Here is an 18,912-nt window from a genome sequence, read left to right as displayed (position 1 = left end):
TATTAAATAGGCTTTACTTTGCATTTTAATTAACGTGGGATTATTTTTTGTATTTAGAAATAATAGTACCAACTTTTTTTTTTTTTCTCCAACATTTGTGGCACTGGTGTGGCGCCCCCTGATGGACGGCGCCCTTAGCATTTGCCTATACGGCCTATGCCACGGGCCGGCCCTGACAAGACACATAAGAACTGAAATTTCATTTTCGGCACAGTCCCACTAAGAGCAGACATACGTTACAAGGGGACAAGACGGGACCGCCAACGGATCAGCCACTTACAGCGCTCCTTAAAAAAGGTGGGAAAAAGGTGACATTGGGAAAGGGGGAAGAGTAAAAAAAGTATCAGTCTAAGGCTGGACCCTTGGGAGGGGTCCAGACTGAGTCCAAGGAAAAAACCTCACATAGCATAGCACACATAAACATGATACATGTAATCACAACAACTCGCAACAGAGGGGGGGGATTTGGGGCCCTGGAGGCCGGCTGCTGCTATAAAGCGCTACTCAGCCATCCACAACCCCGGAGGAATTAAGCAGTGGTGAAGGCGTTGATTGGGGGAGGGGAGGGTGCGTGCATGTATGCCCAATTAACTTGGGTGAGATGTTGAAATGTTTTTGTGGACTGGGGCCGATCTCAAAGTTCGACACCAGGTGTTATTGAAAAAAAGGAAGGTCAAAAGCGTCCATCGTTGAGGAGTCCTCGGGGGAGTTCTTCAGAACAGCCTGTTCCTGATAGCGTCAAGGCCATTCGAGGGAGTCAAATCGTAGATTAAGATGTTGTTTTCTTCGAGCAGTCAAAACAATGACATTCCCACTCTGTGTCCGTGCTGGTTCTCTCAAATTCAATTTAATTCTTCCTTCTCAGCAAGCTTCTCCATGATGAGATCCATTTTGCGATTCAAATCAGAAATCGCCACAGTCTGTGTTCCCACAGCCCGACCCAATCCTTCCATTGCGATGAACAACCGTTGGGCTCCTTGAGTGGCTGCCATCGTCTTCCGAATTTGACGATACATCAGAGCAATGCCCAGCCCAATCAGCAGGTGCCCCGCGATCACGGTTCCAAATAGGTAGATGTCTTCCACGTTCTCAATGGAAAGGACTGAGAGGCACATAAGTCTCCATTTATCCCAGGAGTCTCTCACGTACCCCGCAGCAATGGTTCCACCAGGGCAGCCAGGCTCCCCCGAACCTCTTTTCCTTGTCGAAAATACTTTGTCAATTGCGTCGAGAGTCCAGCTGATCATATCCATGTTTGATGTTTAGATTTGAGGACAGTGCAAAGAAAGAGGCTTCAAAAAAGTTCAGACAGGACAAGGACACAAGAAAGCAAGCAGGGAAGGAGGGAGCGGAGAAAAATGCGACCGCCCTCACCAAGAGGCAAGACAGAAAGATGGAGAAAAACATGCTAAACTCAAAGGAAAAGCTCAAATACTGCTTCTGGTTCAATTTGTCATCACACAGATAACCACGCATTTTGGCTGAACATTTTTTTCGATTTTTGTGATATTTTGGAAAAATTAAAATCCATAAAAGGAAAACAGCACAAAATCCAATTTTATGGCAATATTTGTTTGTATTAAAATCTGCCATATACTGTATAGTAAAAATCGAAAAACGAGAGTCTTTCAAGGGGCATTTTGGCAAACTTTATACTAAGAAGTGGCTTCCGTCTGGCCACTTTACCACACAGGCCTGATTGGTGGTTTGCTGCACTGATGGTTGTCCTTCTGGAAGGTTCTCCTCTCTCCACAGTGGAATTCTGCAGCTCTGACAGAGTGGTCATCGGGTTCTTGGTCACCTCCCTGACTAGACTAAGATAAAAGCAGAGACATCCTGGATAATGCAAAGACATCCTGGATAAAAACCAACGCTTCCATCCAATCTGATGAAGCTTGGGAGGTTCTGCAAAGAGGAATGGGCAGGGAGGAATAGAGCGAAACTGCCAAGCTTATGGCATCGTATTGAAAAGGACTTCAGGCTGTAATTTCTACCAAAGGTGCATCAGCAAAGTATTGAGCAAAAGCTGTGAATATCAATCAATCAATCAATCAATGTTTATTTATATAGCCCTAAATCACAAGTGTCTCAAAGGGCTGTACAAGCCACAACGACATCCTCGGTACAGAGCCCACATACGGGCAAGAAAAAACTCACCCCAGTGGGACGTCGGTGAATGACTATGAGAAACCTTGGAGAGGACCGCATATGTGGGTAACCCCCCCTCTAGGGAAGACCGAAAGCAATGGATGTCGAGTGGGTCTGACATAACATTGTGAAAGTCCAGTCCACAGTGAATACTTATGTACATGTGATTTTTTTAATAATTTAATTTTTAATAAGTTTGGTTTTTTTTTAAAAAAAAAAACATCTTTTCACATCGTCATTATGGGGTGTTGTCTGTAGAATTTTGAGGACAAATACGAATTATTTATTTATTATTTATATAATTCACTGTATGACGCTATAAAGCGTTATATAAAATTTTAGAAAACTTATTTTTATACAATTATATGATTTTTAAATTAATTTAAAATTTTAGAGGAGTTTTAGTCTGGATTTAATCACTTTTTTGTGATTAATAAAACTAGTCCAAATTCACAGGTTGTGTTGTTAATGATGCTAAGTATCTACAGCAGGGGTCACCAACCTTTTTGAAACCAAGGGCTACTTCTTGGGTACTGATTAATGCAAAGGGCTACCAGTTAGATACACACTTAAATAAATTGCCAGAAGTAGCCAATTTGCTCAATTTACCTTTAACTCTGTTATTATTAATAATTAATGATATTTATCTTTGTGGAAACACTGATCATCTTAATGATTTCTCACAATAAATATATATAGAAACAGATAAATATCAATATGCAACACTTTATTTTTATATTTTCTCTAAGTGCACATTTTTCAAATTGAACATTTTCAAATGATCACTTCTAAGACAGTCTTGTGAAATCACAATATCCCATTTTAACTAGCTAGCCACTAACATTTTTTAACAAATCATGAATTACTTTGCACCATGTTTGTACAAATAATAACTCATGTAAAATACAAAAGTAAACTCTCAAATTTTTAAATCATGTCACACTTTGAACTGGACACCAAATCTGTTATCTGTTTCTTTGTCAGTTAGTGGGAAGCTGGCATTGCATGCTGTTCACTAGTGTGTTGTTACTCTGGTGTGTAACTTGACACTGCAACTCTGAGTGAGTCTTGCAGATGTGCATCAGTGAGGCGTGTTCTGTGTTTGTCTTGATGAAGTTCATGTCAGAAAAGCTGATTCACAAAGATAACATTTTTCCTCATTGTTTGCGGAACCTTCTTAATCTTTTGGACATATTTTCACAGCAATCTGGCCTTAAGCTTAATTATGATAAATGTAAAATGTTAAGGATCGGAAATCTAAAGGGAACGTCCTTTCGAATGAAATGCAAAGTGCCTGTTTTGTGGACAGATGGACCAGTTAACATACTTGGTGTTGTTGTCCCAGAAAATCTGGAAGATCTAGGCTCAGTAAATTATGATAATCGACTAAGAAAGCTGGACAAAATTATGCAATTATGTAAAGGGAAATCCCTAACCTTGTATGGTAAAATGTCTATTGCCAACTCGTTAATTATTCCTCAATTTATTTATTTGTTTTTGTCATTACCAGCTCCATCACAAAACTTTTTTAAGATTTATGAGCGGAGGGTCTTTTCGATTTTGTCCAGAAAAGATTAAAAGAAAGGTTTTGTACAAAGAGTATGAATATGGGGGCCTGAAACTTCTCAACCTTGAAGCTATGTGTCTGTCTTTAAAAGCATCAATTGTTCCAAAGATGTATTTAAACATTGAGTGGTACACAAATATCCTGTTGGACAAAAAACATGTACTGTATCAAAAGAAATTGTATCCTTTTTTACAAGTGATCCCCTCCCAGAGAGTCTGCTGGGAAACATGGTGGGGTTCATAAAGGAAACAATCCACTCATAGTGGTGTTTTCAATTTTATGTGCCAGAAAAAAGAGACGATATTTTGCAGCAGTTAATATGGATGAACTCTAATATTGTAATAGATGGAAAGCCTTTCTTTTGGAAAAATATGTTTGAAAGAGGAATCATTTTTGTCAATGAAATTATCAATGAGAATGGTAAAATTATGAAGTATGATGAATTTAGAACTATGTATGGTGATGCTTGCTCAAGCTTTTCATTTTATCAACTAACTGGAGTAATTGGGAAAAGATGGAAACAAATAATTAATTATGGAACTACTAAATTATTAGTTTGTAAACCTCTAATAAGAAATTCTAGTTGGCAAAAAGGAACTAAAATAAATAGAAAAATATATAATTTTTATTTAATAAAGAAATCTTTGAAGGCTGCCTCATACAACACAAATGGAAAATGGGAGGACTTTTTTGACTGCCCGTTGTCATGGGATGCCATATTCAAACTAATCTATAAAACCACTATCGATGTGCAAAATCGTTATTTTCAAATTAAAATTATTCATAACTTCTTACCCACAGGGAAAATGTTAAAATTATGGAATATGACAGAGTCAGATGATTGCCGATTTTGTTGTCAGGAGCCTGAATCCACCCTACATTGTTTTGGTATTGTCATATTGTGTCTTTGTTTTGGGTGGAAGTTGAAAAAATGTGTTTAAGGATTGGTTTGTTTATGAAGCTTAATGTGGTTTCTGTTATTTTAGGAGAGTTCATTGACAATCATGATTTAGTCAATTTAATTACAGTACTCTGTAAAATGTTTATTTTTAAGGCCAAAAACAGATATTCACTTAGTATTACTTTCTTTAAAACATTTATTCAGTATTTTCTAACTTTAGAATGTTACATGGTTGAAAACGATAATGATGCCAAAACACATTAAAAAAAAGATGAGAAGTCCTCAAAGGCTTATTTTGAAAGTATAAATATGTGTATAGATTATATGATATCTGTTGTTGTGTTCCCTAATTTGAGTGACCTGGACATAATCTGGACTGTACATAAATGCTTATTTTGACAATGTAATTTTGTTTATAAATTATATGCAATCTGTTGTGTTCCCTAATTTTTTTCTGTGTACATGAATGAAGGTGTGTGTTGCTGAGTCCGACTTGGACATTATCTGGACTGGGCCTGGTTTAAAAAAACCCTTTAAACAAATCTAATTTCATTGACAACCTGGTCTGTTGAAGATAAGGCCCTTTTTAAAAAAAAATAAATAAAATAAGATAAATAAATAAAAAACATTTTCTTGGATAAAAAAGAAAGTAAAACAATATAAAAATAATTACATAAAAAATAGTAATTAATGAAAATGTTAGTGGACCAGCAGCCTATACAATCATGTGTGCTTCAGGGACTGTGTCCCTTGCAGATGTGTTGTCTATGTTGTGGGCACCAGAATATTGGTAGCAGAAAGAAATAACCCCTTTTGTGGGTGTGGATGAGTGTGCATGGGGGAGGTTGTTTGGGTTGATGCACTGATTGAAAGTGTATCTTGTGTTTTTTCTATGTAGATTTAATTTTAAAAAAAAAAAAAAAATTAATATATATATATATATATATATATATATATATTTATTTATTTATTTTATTTATTTTTTTATTTTTTTAGAACAGGCCCGCGGGCGACTCATCTGGTCCTTGCGGGCGACCTGGTGCCCGCGGGCACCGCGTTGGTGACCCCTGATCTACAGAATAAACCACATGAAGTTAGTACATCAATTGAGGGAAATAGAAGGGGGACACATTTTATGGCATCACATATATATGCTGAAATATTCTGTATCCCCTACTAACTTTTTTTGTCATGAATAAAATACGTCAAATTCACAAGTTGTGTACAATGCCAAGTTTGTGCATATAATCCACATGAACGTAGGTTGAGGAAAATAAAACACATATTTTCTGGCATAAAATACGTGTTTGTTTGTTTTTATTCATGGAATTGAGTCTATACCCTGTAGTGTTTGTTCCCAATATATTAGTGTTATTATTACAGAATGTTATTAATGTAATTTCCATAAAATAGGTAGGCTGACCAACCGCTCTGCGTATACAATAAGCTTAATTGTGCAGCGATGTGGATACAAATACAACGCGTCATGTACCGATGATCTAAAGCATTTGTTCGGGTAGAAATGTCAACATGTCACACCAACAACAATTTGGACAATCATGATCGTAATAATCCACATTTTGTATCATTGACTTCGCTTATAGCACGGAGGTGCGACCGCTGTCTGAACAAGGAACAGAGCTCCGCCCCCATGCGCGCTCCCGCGGCAGGTGATACGAAATATTGCAGAGATACAGAATTTCGCACGACACCTGTCATAAGTCTGAATCTGGGGAAAAAAATATCTTAAAAAATAAATAAAAAAATAAAAGATCGGATCCTGCAAAAAATAAAATTAAATTAAAAAAAATACGATTAGGTATTTAAAAAAAACCGACCTCAAATATCAAAATATGAAAGTGAAATATTAAAATACTTTGTTAAAAATAATTACCAGAGTCAGTAATTTAAATTATTTGTGTGCACCTATTTGTACTTGTATGATTATTTCATTATCAAAATGAAATCCTTGTATCTAAAAAAAAACACGTTGAGTTTCAATTTACCTGTATATCTTAAAGAGCAGAATATGAAAAAAACACAACATGTTTTGATCTGGTTTTAATAAATAAAACTTCAAATATTAATTTAAAAAAATACAATCTCTCCTGGCAGCACTGTGGAACAGGGGTTAGTGCATGTGCCTCACAATACAAAGGTCCTGAGTAGTCCTAAATTAAATCCCGGGCTCGGGATCTTTCTGTGTGGAGTTTGCATGTTCTCCCCGTGACTGCGTGGGTTCCCTCCGGGTACTCCAGCTTCCTCCCACCTCCAAAGACATGCACCTGGGGATAGGTTGATTGGCAGCACTAAATTGGCCCTGGTGTGTGAGAATGTGAGTGGTAATGTTGTCTGTCTATCTGTGTTGGCCCTGCGATGAGGTGGCGACTTGTCCCGAATGCAGCTGAAATAGGCTCCAGCACCCCCCGCGACCCCAAAAGGGACAAGCGGTAGAAAATGGATGTATGGATGGACAATATCTCCTAAAAAAAAAAAAAAAAAAGACTTAGCATGTAAGATAATGCCAATCCTAAAGATTTTTCAATAGTTTTAGTTTTCTTCTCCAAACATATTGCTGGGTATTGTGGCCAAACAGCTCCATTTTTGTTTCATCTGACATCACATGGACAAAGATAAGACCTTCTGGAGGAAAGTTCTGTGGTCAGATGAAACAAAAATGGAGCTGTTTGGCCACAATACCCAGCAATATGTTTTTGGAGGAGAAAAGGCGAGGCATTTAATCCCAGGAACACCATGCCTACCTTCAAGCATGGTGGTGGTAGTATTATGCTCTGGGCCTGTTTTGCTGCCAATGGAACTGGTGCTTTACAGAGAGTAAATGGGACAATGAAAAAGGAGGATTACTTCCAAATTTTTCAGGACAACCTAAAATCATCGGCCCGGAGGTTGGGTCTTGGGCGCAGTTGGGTGTTCCAACAGGACAATGACCCCAAACACACGTAAAAAGTGGTAAAATAATGGCTAAATCAGACTACAATTAAGGTTTTAGAATGGCCTTCCCAAAGTCCTGACTTAATCATGTGGACAATGCTGAAGAAACAAGTCCATGTCAGAAAACCAACAAATTTAGCTGAACTGCACCACTTTTGTCAAGAGTGGTCAAAAATTCAACCAGAAGCTTGTGGATGGTTACCAAAAGTGCCTTATTGCAGTAAACCTTGCCAAGGGACATGTAACCAAATATAAACATGGCTGTATGTATACTTTTGACCCAGCAGATTTGGTCACATTTTCAGTAGACCCATAATAAATTCATAAAAGAACCAAACTTCATGTTTTTTGTGACAAACAAGTATGTGCTCCAATCACTCTATCACAAAAAAAGAAGAGTTTTAGAAATTATTGGAAACTCAAAAGACAGACATGACATTATGTTCATTACAAGTGTATGTAAACTTTTGACCACGACTGAGTATTTAAAAAATATTTTCTTAAAAAATAACCTTAAAATTGACACTTTAGTCAACCTTTTATTTTATTGTTTAAGTTGCTTTAATCACATCCTCTGCAAGCTATGACAAGAACAAAAGTACGTTTGTTCTAGCGGTGGGGAAGCTCATAACCTGAATGTTTGCTTGCAAACCGCATAACAATTAGCCGAGAGACAGCAAGTAAAACAACTTTTCTTTTCCCCTGCTATTTTTTAAATGTACCATCTGACAGAGATATGAAATATCCAGCCTTTTCACTGTGCCTTTTTCGTATCATTAAATAAAAAGGTTGTGAAATAGTTGTGTTCCATTGTAGTCAACTTCAAGAAGAAAGAGGAAAGCATGCTATTTTAACATCCATTTATTACAGTGTACAAAATAATCCAAACAAAAATGATCGCATGAACTTCATATTGGACCCACGTTAAAAAGGGGCCACAGTTGAACATAGTATCAAAATAAAAGATGAAGGAGAAAACAAAAGAAATACAGTCCCACAAGAGACGCAAAGGACAATGTTTTCACAGAAAACACTTTAACAGCTGACCTACAGAATGCTTCGTCATCATAATACTGACGTTCCAACCCATGATGAGGTCATCCGCTGTAATTGCCACTGGTGTTTGTCATGATGTACACTTTGTTGCGGAAGCAAAGCTTTAGTAAGCGAGCACACGTGAGGTCTTACACAATCTTGAAGCACATTCACTTGCTGCTGGGACCAAAGGGAAAACGAGGCTCAACTCCTTTTGATCCTGAGGACAAAAGTGCCGTACGTCGACCTGTTCAAGCCACGTTAAAAACATGCACACGGCGGAACTCCATTGGCCTTTTCTTTTTAAAGTGCTGCCAAACAATCCTGCAAATTGCCGACTGAAAATTGGAGAATTGGACGAGGACATGGGAAAATTTTCTGTTGAATTACAGAGACTTCTTTTGGACATGCTCCTGATGTGGATAGTGACAAGCAGACTTAGTGGTCGAGCTGTGAAGGTTTCAGTCGAACTGGTACACATATTCCACACTATAAATAATAATAAAAAAAACACCACAGTGCCATTGGTGATCAGCTCACATAATTGGAGTCCTTCACTCTGCAGTGGTTTGACAAAAAGGAAATGTAGAGTTCACATGCAACATGGCCAGCATGGCGGGTCAGTGGTTGTTGGCATGGTGATTGGGGGGTAAAGGTGGTCCGTTGACACCAGGGTGGTAAAACGCACAGTTGCTCTCATATCTGCAGTTCCCTTTCATCATGAAGTGGCGACAAATCGGCCGATTGGACATGTCTGTAGGGCGGAAAACAGGACCACATTAGCCAAAACATACCATTTGTGCATTTTAAAGGCTGAGGATTAATTCAATGTCAATATATGCTAAGCAAACACCGTATTTCCCGGACTATAAGCCGCTACTTTAAACGCTTTGAACTCTGCGGCTTATAAAACGGCGCGGCTAATTTATGGATTTTTCTTTGCTAACGGCCATAATATTTTGCATTCAACAAAATGTTTTCATATTACATTGACAGCATCTTAAAAAAGGTGTGTTCTTTTTTGTGTAATGGTGCCAACTTTTGGACCAGTTTGCGGGTTGAAAATGTACTTCCGGTTTCGTACCTTGACCCGGAAATATAACCATCCATAGCTTTTCTGCTCGAAATTTTTTTTCATTTTTCAATCCAAGCAATGTTTGTAAGTTTTACAACTAAAACTATTCATACTTACTAAATCGTCACATTTGAGATGACTGTAGAGTGTTTTCATGCATATTGGTACGTGCTATCGTTATTTAATGAGGCTAAAATCATTACCATTAGAGAATAAGCTAACATGTTTACGAGTTTTTGTGTTGGTATTATTATTTTACAGTGGCATTCTTTTTGTACTGTTACATTTTCGTAAATTCACCAAAACTTCAGAGTGAATTTATTGAGTCTGTTTAGCTGAGCGCTACTAGTGGGTCCTTGACGATGACTTGTTTTGTTTGATCAGCCGTTTTGGAAACAATTGAGGTATGTAAATAAACATTTTACAAAATATTTTTCTTCTAAAATGATGTTGGTGCGGCTTAACTACTAGTGCATTCTATAGCTCAGAATAATACAATAACTTAATAGTGTAATATTTGAAAATATCTTATTAATAACATATGCAAACTATGAAGTGGGCCAATAATGGTCAAAGACGGCACCCAGTTCCTGTCATAGATGATCATTCTGTGCCACACCACATTCATTTCCCATGAGAGGTCAGATATTTTGTTTGGTTTTATTTACAACAAACGATGCGTCTCTGTTCTTTGAACGATGCCAGTGACATTTAATGACAAGCAGAACCATACATTGCTCCTCCACTAGATCTTTAGTCCGCATTCTTGTTATTCATACAGCACTAAGTTGTATGAATACCTAAGTGTTGGGCTGTGAGGTGTTCTAATCAACAGTGCCACTGCAGGTTGCAGTAAAGTAATGCATTTCCTTTGGGACAAAAATAAATAAAATACAACATATTTGTACACTGGTAGAGATATCTGAAAAAGATGACTTGTGCTCACGTACCATTCATATTGTTGTGTGCTCCTCTGGGACCCCCGCGTCCTCGGCCTCGGAAACCCGGTTCTCCACCTCGACCCCTTCCTCCTCGGAGGAATGGACCACCCCGGTGTGGCCCTCCTCTCATGGAGTCATCTCCCCAGTAGTTGCCGTTGTCTCCGCGGCCCTGTCCCGGCGGTGGCCCCATCATGCGTGGGCCTCCTCCGGAGTTGAAAGGCGGTCCGTGATTGTGTGGGGGCGGAGGGTGGCTGAAGCGGGGACCGCCCGGCGGCATGTTGGGCGGGAAGCCGCCGTTCATGGGCATCTGCATGTGCATGTTGTTCATTCCTGGACCGTGACCCGGCATACCCATGTTGACTGGAGGCAGGGGAGCAAACAAGAGGTTAGTGTCTGATGCAGGCCCACATCATGCTAGCAGCAAAGATGCACATTTAAACAAATGTGTTTATTGCAGCAATACAGAACATAGAAAATGTGCAAAAAATAACAGGCATGTGTTGTAAGGTTTGATGCTCATAATCTCAGGGGTTCATGAATGCACCTTGCTCCCCAAAACCACCATTGATGCATAATACTTAATTACTTACATCAAGCAAATGAAGACTGTCATGAAAGCAGTAGTGAGGCCAATACATGACATGTATTTTTCATGTTAGGACAAATAGGGCAGACGGGTCGTCTTGGTCTCGCTTCCGATCGGTGGGTCGGGGGAGGCAAGGCAGCACCGCCACACCGGGCTGTCTCGCGGGTCCCTTCCAGGGAATAAAGGCCTACCCGCAGTCTCGGAGACACACATGCCCAAACAGTAATGTCAAGGGGGCCAAAATGACATTGCCTTTAAGCAATCATCCGCTGCCTTTGTCTTCTAATGACATCACAGCAACAGCGGTGGCTGCAATATTTTCCTCAAAGAGGAGTCTCGTGGGATGAGATTTTACGAGAAATTTTACGAAAAAATTGCAATGGAAACGCAGCTCATGATGGTTTTGGCCCGCAAGGCGCATTCATGAACCCCCGGAATTAAGAGCATCAAACATTACAATACAAGTGAGTCGTTTTTTGCACATTTTCCATGTTCTGTATTGCTGCAATAATTATGAATATTTGTTGCAGATTGTATTTATCATGTTTTATTGTATTAAATAATGTAATCTATAACAGCAGTTTTCAACAGGGGGTCCATAACTCCCAGGGAATTTTAAAGATTTTTTTTGTAATAATCCCTATGCAAATTTTCCACAAATTTAATAATCTTTAAATACACATTAACGTTAATCTAACACATTCTATGTAGTTTGGAAATAGGCTTGAATAGAATGGGGAAATGATGTGGTTGCGGTGTAGATTCCAAAAGTCTTCAAATTTTTTTAGTAAAAGCACATGGAACCAGGGGGAACATTAAAGGAAGACATAAAAAAGCAGAGCTTCTGCAACCAGCTGGCAATTGAGCGGTGCCATTTTTACATACAGCTACCAAAGTAAAGATCTAAACACATACATAACAAAGTGTGATTTTGACAAAGCGCTACACCCCCGAAAAAATTCCCTTGAGTTGTGGTGGAAAGGTTGTGGAGCTTGAGGACTTGCATTGTGTGGAGTTTACCTGGAGGTGGGCCCTGGTTCTGGTTCTGTTGCAGTGATCCCAGAAGTTGTTTAATCTTATCGGAGAAATCCGGCTGCTTAATTAGGTCTTCAGTAGACTGGTTACCGGACGCACCCTAAAAACAGAAAGCGTTTATAAATAAGCCAACACTACAAATAACACTATGTCAACAATCTAGTGTGACCGATGTCATTTATAAATCTTAGAGCAGTGACAAAAAATGTTGGGTCGAAATGCGCTTAAAAAAAAACTTGCTTTGATATTGCCACTCAATGTTAAGACTAAATATAGTGATTATGTCTGCCAAATTATTTTTATATAAGGAGCATGTCCCTAATGATTTGACCCCAGATACCTCTTTAAAATCTTTGACTGCAATAATTGTGATGCACTTGAATGAAATTAGCTACTTGGAGCTAGTTTTGGAGGTCATTTAAGCAATAGACCCTCGACTGAATGCTGGAAAGTAACAGACTAAGATTATAGTCATTTAACTCACCACCTTCATCATATGTATATGTATATTTTGATATATGTGTCTCATGCTAACATATGAGAGTGGATTGATGCATATATGAGGCTTAAGTAAACAGTTTAAAACAAGTAAATCAAACAGACGGAAAAGCTTTATTTCACTGCTGACAAACGTTTCCAGTCGGCAGTAAACATGTACCATGATAGACGTGAGCAGCTCCTGCACGTTGACGGCTGGTGCGACAGCATTGTTGACAGTGTTTGTGTTTTGTGGGCTACAGGAGCTGTTAAGGTTGCCTATCAGGTTGGCAAGGACGGGCGGCAGCTTGGAGCCCTCGTTGTGGACCATGGAGGGAACCTGCTGGGACGTGGTGTCCATGGGATCCGCGTAGCCGTCGTCCATGGAAGAGTCCTGCGTGGTGACCAGACATACGTCCATTAGTGATGACAACACTCAGGTATCAAACCTTGTATCGCCGATACCAAGGCCGTTACAGCTGCTGATGTCGCATGGCTGTGATGCGCCAAAATAAAAGTAATGTCAAACTTTTCTGCTTAGAATTTAGATCCAGGTTTTCTGGAAGGACTACATTTGATATTGTATTAGTCACCGTTGTTACTTTCAGGCATGTTCAAATTAATTTATAAAATATATACATACATTTTGAATAGTTATTCAATTATTTTGTATTAATATCAAATAAAAAACAATATTTTAATATTAACTAATTATTAATAAATGAATAATCATACAAACATTCATTCAGTGATGGACATGCATTCATTACTTATGTGGTATCAAATTGTTAGTGTTTTTTTTATTGAGTTATTTTTATTGGACCATTGTTTATTGAAAAAATATTGCGATATATGAATAATTATTATGTAATTGTTACACTAAAACAAAGCTAAAAGTTGTACATCCAGGTTGCCTGCAATCATTTTTAAATCCAGTAGATGTTGCTATTAAGCACTACACCAACAATGTCAACACAGCTTAGGAGAACACACTGTTCAGTCACGTACACATTACTAATGTTCATTGCAACATAAGAGACAATAATAATGTTGTGTTTTGAAAGCTACACTTACCTCATCCAGAGGGATGAGACGAGGAGGCATGGGTTCATAAGGCTCTGGGTCTGGTTCATGTGGACTGTCAGGCACACTAGTGAGGAGAAAAAGATTTGAACATTAAGTCATAATTAGGCACATAAACTCTGAATCCAAGACAGAAACAGTCTTACCTGTCTTTACTGAGGAAGATCTCCTGCAAGATGCCCATCTCACGGTCCCGTTGGGTAAGTTTTTCCGTGCTGTTGGCGCCGGGGTTGACCAAGCTGCCAGGCAGTGTTAAGGGTCTGGGAGGTGCCCAGGGGACCCTCTCCTCCATCGTGTCGTGGGAGAGCCGTCGAGCCATCTCAAATGTATGCCTGTCCATCATCAACTCCCGTTTGGCTGCCTCACCAAAGTCCTTGATCTTGTTAACGTTGACTAAGACGACAGGACAATCACATGATTAAAATATTTTACTTTTTGGGAGGCTTATAACTCAACCGCCAACCCGAACGTGATATACCTCTCTCTGTCTCATCCAGGTCAAAATAGTAATAATGTTTGAGATGATCCTCATGAGCCCAGTGAACTGTCTTCTTCTTTTTGCCCTTCTTGGTCAAATCCTCTTCTCCACGAGGCTCCGACAAAGCGTTAGGCTTGTCTCCTGCAAATAGTCACAGATGGCAATGTCAGCACATTGACTGCACTTAGGTGGAAAAAAAGAGTGATGTTAAAAAAGGACAATAAATCCTATTATGTTGCAGTGTTTCCCTAGGTTTACAGCTTCGGGGGGATTGATGTGCGCACATGCACAAGTAAAGCACCATCGCACCGCTCCTGTTTCATTGTTTTTCAAACTGTTCATGGTTTGTGAAAGTGGGCTGATTGAACAGACACGCCCACACATTGGAATAATTGCATTGTTAACCTTTTTAAATCAGGCTTTTTACTGATCATGTTGAACTATGTTTTTTTGTTATATATTTTTGTTGTGCCATTCTATTTTTTATTTATTGCTATTACATGGCGTTAATTTTAGTTTTTCTCCAGTGTGGACACCTCAAATGTGGCGTTTTCTGCTTTTTTTTTTTTTTAGTTAAGCACTCTGTTTGCCACTTGCTTGTGTTTAAAAAGTGCTATATAAATAAAGTTGATTTGATGTTCATACATTTTCATATCCATACACATGTTCAATGTTAAAAGGTATGCTCAAATTACTTCCAACTGTGATCTGGCACTATATAGAAAACATACATAAAAAGTAACATGAGCTTCCTGGGTTGTTATTATAATATGTCATACAACTGTCTTTATTAAGGAAACCAGCCTCACCAGTGTCCATAGAATCTGGGTCTTCAGTAGGAACTGGGGTTCCGGGTCGTTCGGGTTGCTGGTTTTCTTCAGGGTTATTTGAAGAAGCGGCCTCCGGAGATGGCGGTTTGACAGAAGTTGAGGAATACGTGGATGGTTTGCCCTCAAATGGACTCGCCTGAAGATGAAAAGTGATAACATTTAGTGAGATTTAGATCAATCAAATTCTGGGCACAAAAAAACATTACTCGATTCACACTAACGTGATCTTAATTTTTAAATGACCAATTTCTATCCAAATACATTTTTTTGGTGTTTTGTAAGATGAATGCACTTTCAAAACACACGCACTGACATATATTGCAGATCAGTCAGTTCGGAGTAGCTCAGTCACTGCACTGCTATGAGTGCAATGACATGAAACAAAGCATCACATTTGCTACCTTGTTGGAGGTTGGGGACACAGCCTTGGCGCTCGAAGGTGAACCAGCAGCGGCTTTCTTCTTCTTGATCTTGATACCAGGCACAGGAGCAGAATTAAGTGCATCCAGGAACCCTGTGCACTCCATTGCTGCAGAAAGGCGGTGGAACTGTTATCATGGCAATCACCTTTAATCTGGCCAATATATGTTTAAAATTGAACAAAAACGTTGTGCTTACGTTGTGCAGGAATGATCTTGACTTTGATTTCTTTGGCTGCATTGGAAGGCATATTTAAAGGTTTGTATTTCTTCTCCAGTGGAGGAGTATCAAACGGACCACAACTATTGAGAGGAAGATAAATAGAAAAGACAGTCTTAAGGTTACGGTCAATGACCACCAGATGGCTGTAGAGAGTCACTTGACACACTTTGCTCAGGTGTGTTGTGATCAAGTACCTTAATCTCTTTAAGAGTGGAGGTTTGATGTTGTACTTGTCTCCCAGCTGTGGAGCAACGGGGGGTTTCTTAGTTGGGACGGGGCTTGGAGTGTCCATCTCTAGACCTACATTAACACACAAAATTGTCATGAGCAACAACTTCAGCATCAAAAGTACATCAGTTATATGGATAATTAGGCTGACCTATTGAACGAATCTTTGCATGGCTTGGCGCGTGGGCTTTAGCCTTGTCTTTCTTCTTCTCCTCGTCGCCACTCTTGTCCTTCACGTCACGTAATGGGACTTTAGCGTCTTCCTTCTTCTTCTTTTTTTTATCTGCACATTGAATATAGCAAGTGTGTTACCAAATGTAAATAAAAGGAAGCGACATTTATTCAAAATATATAAAATAATAAACCATGCATACCGGCCGGACTGTTGGCACTGCTTGATACACTCTGTGAGCGAATTGTTGCCATCCATCCCTCAACAAGCACAGATGCTAACTTTCTTAGTTCTACAACAGAAATATGAATGCAGAGGTTCAGCCATTGTACATAAAAATAATATAAAGAACATGGTAAAACAAACTGACCTTCCGTGTCTGCACATTTGCTCAGTTGCTTGACCAACTTTGCTGTGTTGTTCTGGGGAAAAAACAATTACAATGAAATGCATAAAACCAATATGGTTAAGCTATTTTATAAACTTAGACATTAGACTTAGAAAAACTTTAATGAACCACAATGGAAATTGTTCAACACAGTAGCTCAGTTACAATGTTATGTCTAGAAATACCTCCTTGAGGTGGTCCACTTTGAGGGGCAACTTTTGCAATGTGAGCAGAATGAGCTGCAGCAGAGGACTGTTGTTGGTGGTCTTTGAGTAGGTGAGCCAAGAGTTTAGCAGCCTGTAGCCACCAACTCTGATGTACCTAAAAGGAAGGGAGGACAACATTGTTTTATGACCACAACAAAGACACAATATGGCCTCGGATGCTAATAACATGATCTCAGCTTGTTATCCTAAATTCATATTTCTAATAAAGGACAAGCTGCAGAGCCCCAACACTTAACAGTGTGCTGCCGGACACTTTAATAACATACAAAACAGATGAATCTAGAATTTAAAACAATACTTGCAATATTTTTTTTTCTGCATTTTTTGGGGGTCAGTGTGTTTACAGACTCAGAGTAGGTGATTACTTGTTTTTCTACTGTACAATTAAAATTATATATTTTTCACAGATAATCTGGTCTAAATAAACTAGTCCACCTGGTTTAAGACGTACAATATATATATATATATATATATATATACACACACAATATATATATATATATATATATATATATATATATATATATATATATATATTGTGTGTATATATTGTATATATATATTGTATGTATATATATATATATATACAACCAGGTGGACTAGTCCACCTGGTTTAAGACGTACAATATATATATATATATATATATATATATATATATATACAATATATACACACAATATCTATATATATATATATATATATTGTATATATATATTGTATGTATATATTGTATGTATATATAGTATGTATATATATATATATATATATATATATATATATATATATATATATATATATATATATATATGTATATATATATATATATATATATATATTGTACGTCTTAAACCAGGTGGACTAGTTTATTTAGACCAGATTATCTGTGAAAAATATATAATTTTAATTGTACAGTAGAAAAACAAGTAATCACCTACTCTGAGTCTGTAAACACACTGACCCCCAAAAAATGCAGAAAAAAATATATTGCAAGTATTGTTTTAAATTCTAGATTCATCTGTTTTGTAAATATATATATATATATATATATATAGGCGGATCGGTGCGGCGTCTTCAGTATCGCGGACGCTGTATCGATCCGTTGTGGTGAAGAAGGAGCTGAGCCGGAAGGCAAAGCTCTCAATTTACCGGTCGATCTCCGTTCCCATCCTCACCTATGGTCATGAGCTTTGGGTTATGACCGAAAGGACAAGATCACGGGTACAAGCGGCCGAAATGAGTTTCCTCCGCCGGGTGGCGGGGCTCTTCCTTAGAGATAGGGTGAGAAGCTCTGCCATCCGGGGGGAGCTCAAAGTAAAGCCGCTGCTCCTCCACATCGAGAGGAGCCAGATGAGGTGGTTCGGGCATCTGGTCAGGATGCCACCCGAACGCCTCCCTAGGGAGGTGTTTAGGGCACGTCCGACCGGTAGGAGACCACGGGGAAGACCCAGGACACGTTGGGAAGACTATGTCTCCCGGCTGGCCTGGGAACGCCTCGGGATCCCCCAGGAAGACGAAGTGGCTGGGGAGAGGGAAGTCTGGGCTTCCCTGTTTAGGCTGCTGCCCCCGCGACCCGACCTCGGATAAGCGGAAGAAGATGGATGGATATACAGTATATATATATATATATATATTTATTAGGGCTGCGAATCTTTGGATGTCCCACGATTCGATTCAATATTGATTCTTGGGGTCACGATTCGATTATAAATCGATTTTTTCGATTCAACGTGATTCTCTGTTCAAAAACGATATTTTTCCGATTCAAAACAATTCTCTATTCATTCAATACATAGGATTTCAGCAGGATCTATCCCAGTCTGCTGACATGCAAGCAGAGTAGTAGATTTTTGTAAATAGCTTTTATAATTGTAAAGGACAATGTTTTATCAACTGATTGCAATAATGTAAATTTGTTTTAACTATTAAATGAACCAAAATTATGACTTATTTTATCTTTGTGAAAATATTGGACAGTGTGTTGTCAAGCTTATGAGATGCGATGCAAGTGTAAGCCACTGTGACACTATTGTTCTTTTTTTAATTTATTTTTTATAAATGTCTAATGATAATGTCAATGAGGGATTTTTAATCACTGCTATGTTGAAATTGTTACTAATATTGATACTGTTGTTGATAATATTAATTT

At 38.5% G+C, this 18,912-nt stretch overlaps 1 protein-coding gene across 3 annotated transcripts in view; it reads right to left on the bottom strand.

The window, feature by feature from the left end:
• Positions 1-8,403: 8,403 nt before the first annotated feature.
• Positions 8,404-18,912, bottom strand: part of LOC133656013 (serine/threonine-protein phosphatase 1 regulatory subunit 10-like) — a 16,330-nt gene continuing 5,821 nt past the window's right edge. For all 3 annotated transcript variants that reach the window (XM_062056745.1, XM_062056746.1, XM_062056744.1), the window contains exons 5-19: positions 16,724-16,859; positions 16,521-16,572; positions 16,353-16,442; positions 16,130-16,261; positions 15,945-16,050; positions 15,727-15,830; positions 15,510-15,637; positions 15,088-15,244; positions 14,279-14,419; positions 13,947-14,193; positions 13,792-13,867; positions 12,899-13,111; positions 12,226-12,340; positions 10,629-10,979; positions 8,404-9,357 (exon numbers count right to left, since the gene is read on the bottom strand). In XM_062056745.1, the coding sequence (XP_061912729.1) occupies positions 9,224-9,357; positions 10,629-10,979; positions 12,226-12,340; positions 12,899-13,111; positions 13,792-13,867; positions 13,947-14,193; positions 14,279-14,419; positions 15,088-15,244; positions 15,510-15,637; positions 15,727-15,830; positions 15,945-16,050; positions 16,130-16,261; positions 16,353-16,442; positions 16,521-16,572; positions 16,724-16,859 (2,182 nt within the window). In that variant the 3' untranslated portion in view covers positions 8,404-9,223. The remainder of the gene's footprint in view (positions 9,358-10,628; positions 10,980-12,225; positions 12,341-12,898; positions 13,112-13,791; positions 13,868-13,946; positions 14,194-14,278; positions 14,420-15,087; positions 15,245-15,509; positions 15,638-15,726; positions 15,831-15,944; positions 16,051-16,129; positions 16,262-16,352; positions 16,443-16,520; positions 16,573-16,723; positions 16,860-18,912) is intronic.

The sequence above is a fragment of the Entelurus aequoreus genome, linkage group LG08 (genome assembly GCF_033978785.1).
Source record: "Entelurus aequoreus isolate RoL-2023_Sb linkage group LG08, RoL_Eaeq_v1.1, whole genome shotgun sequence".
In the NCBI taxonomy this organism is placed as follows: domain Eukaryota; kingdom Metazoa; phylum Chordata; class Actinopteri; order Syngnathiformes; family Syngnathidae; genus Entelurus; species Entelurus aequoreus.
Note: the sequence above shows the minus strand (reverse complement) of the source record. Positions and strands in the feature narration are given on the sequence as shown.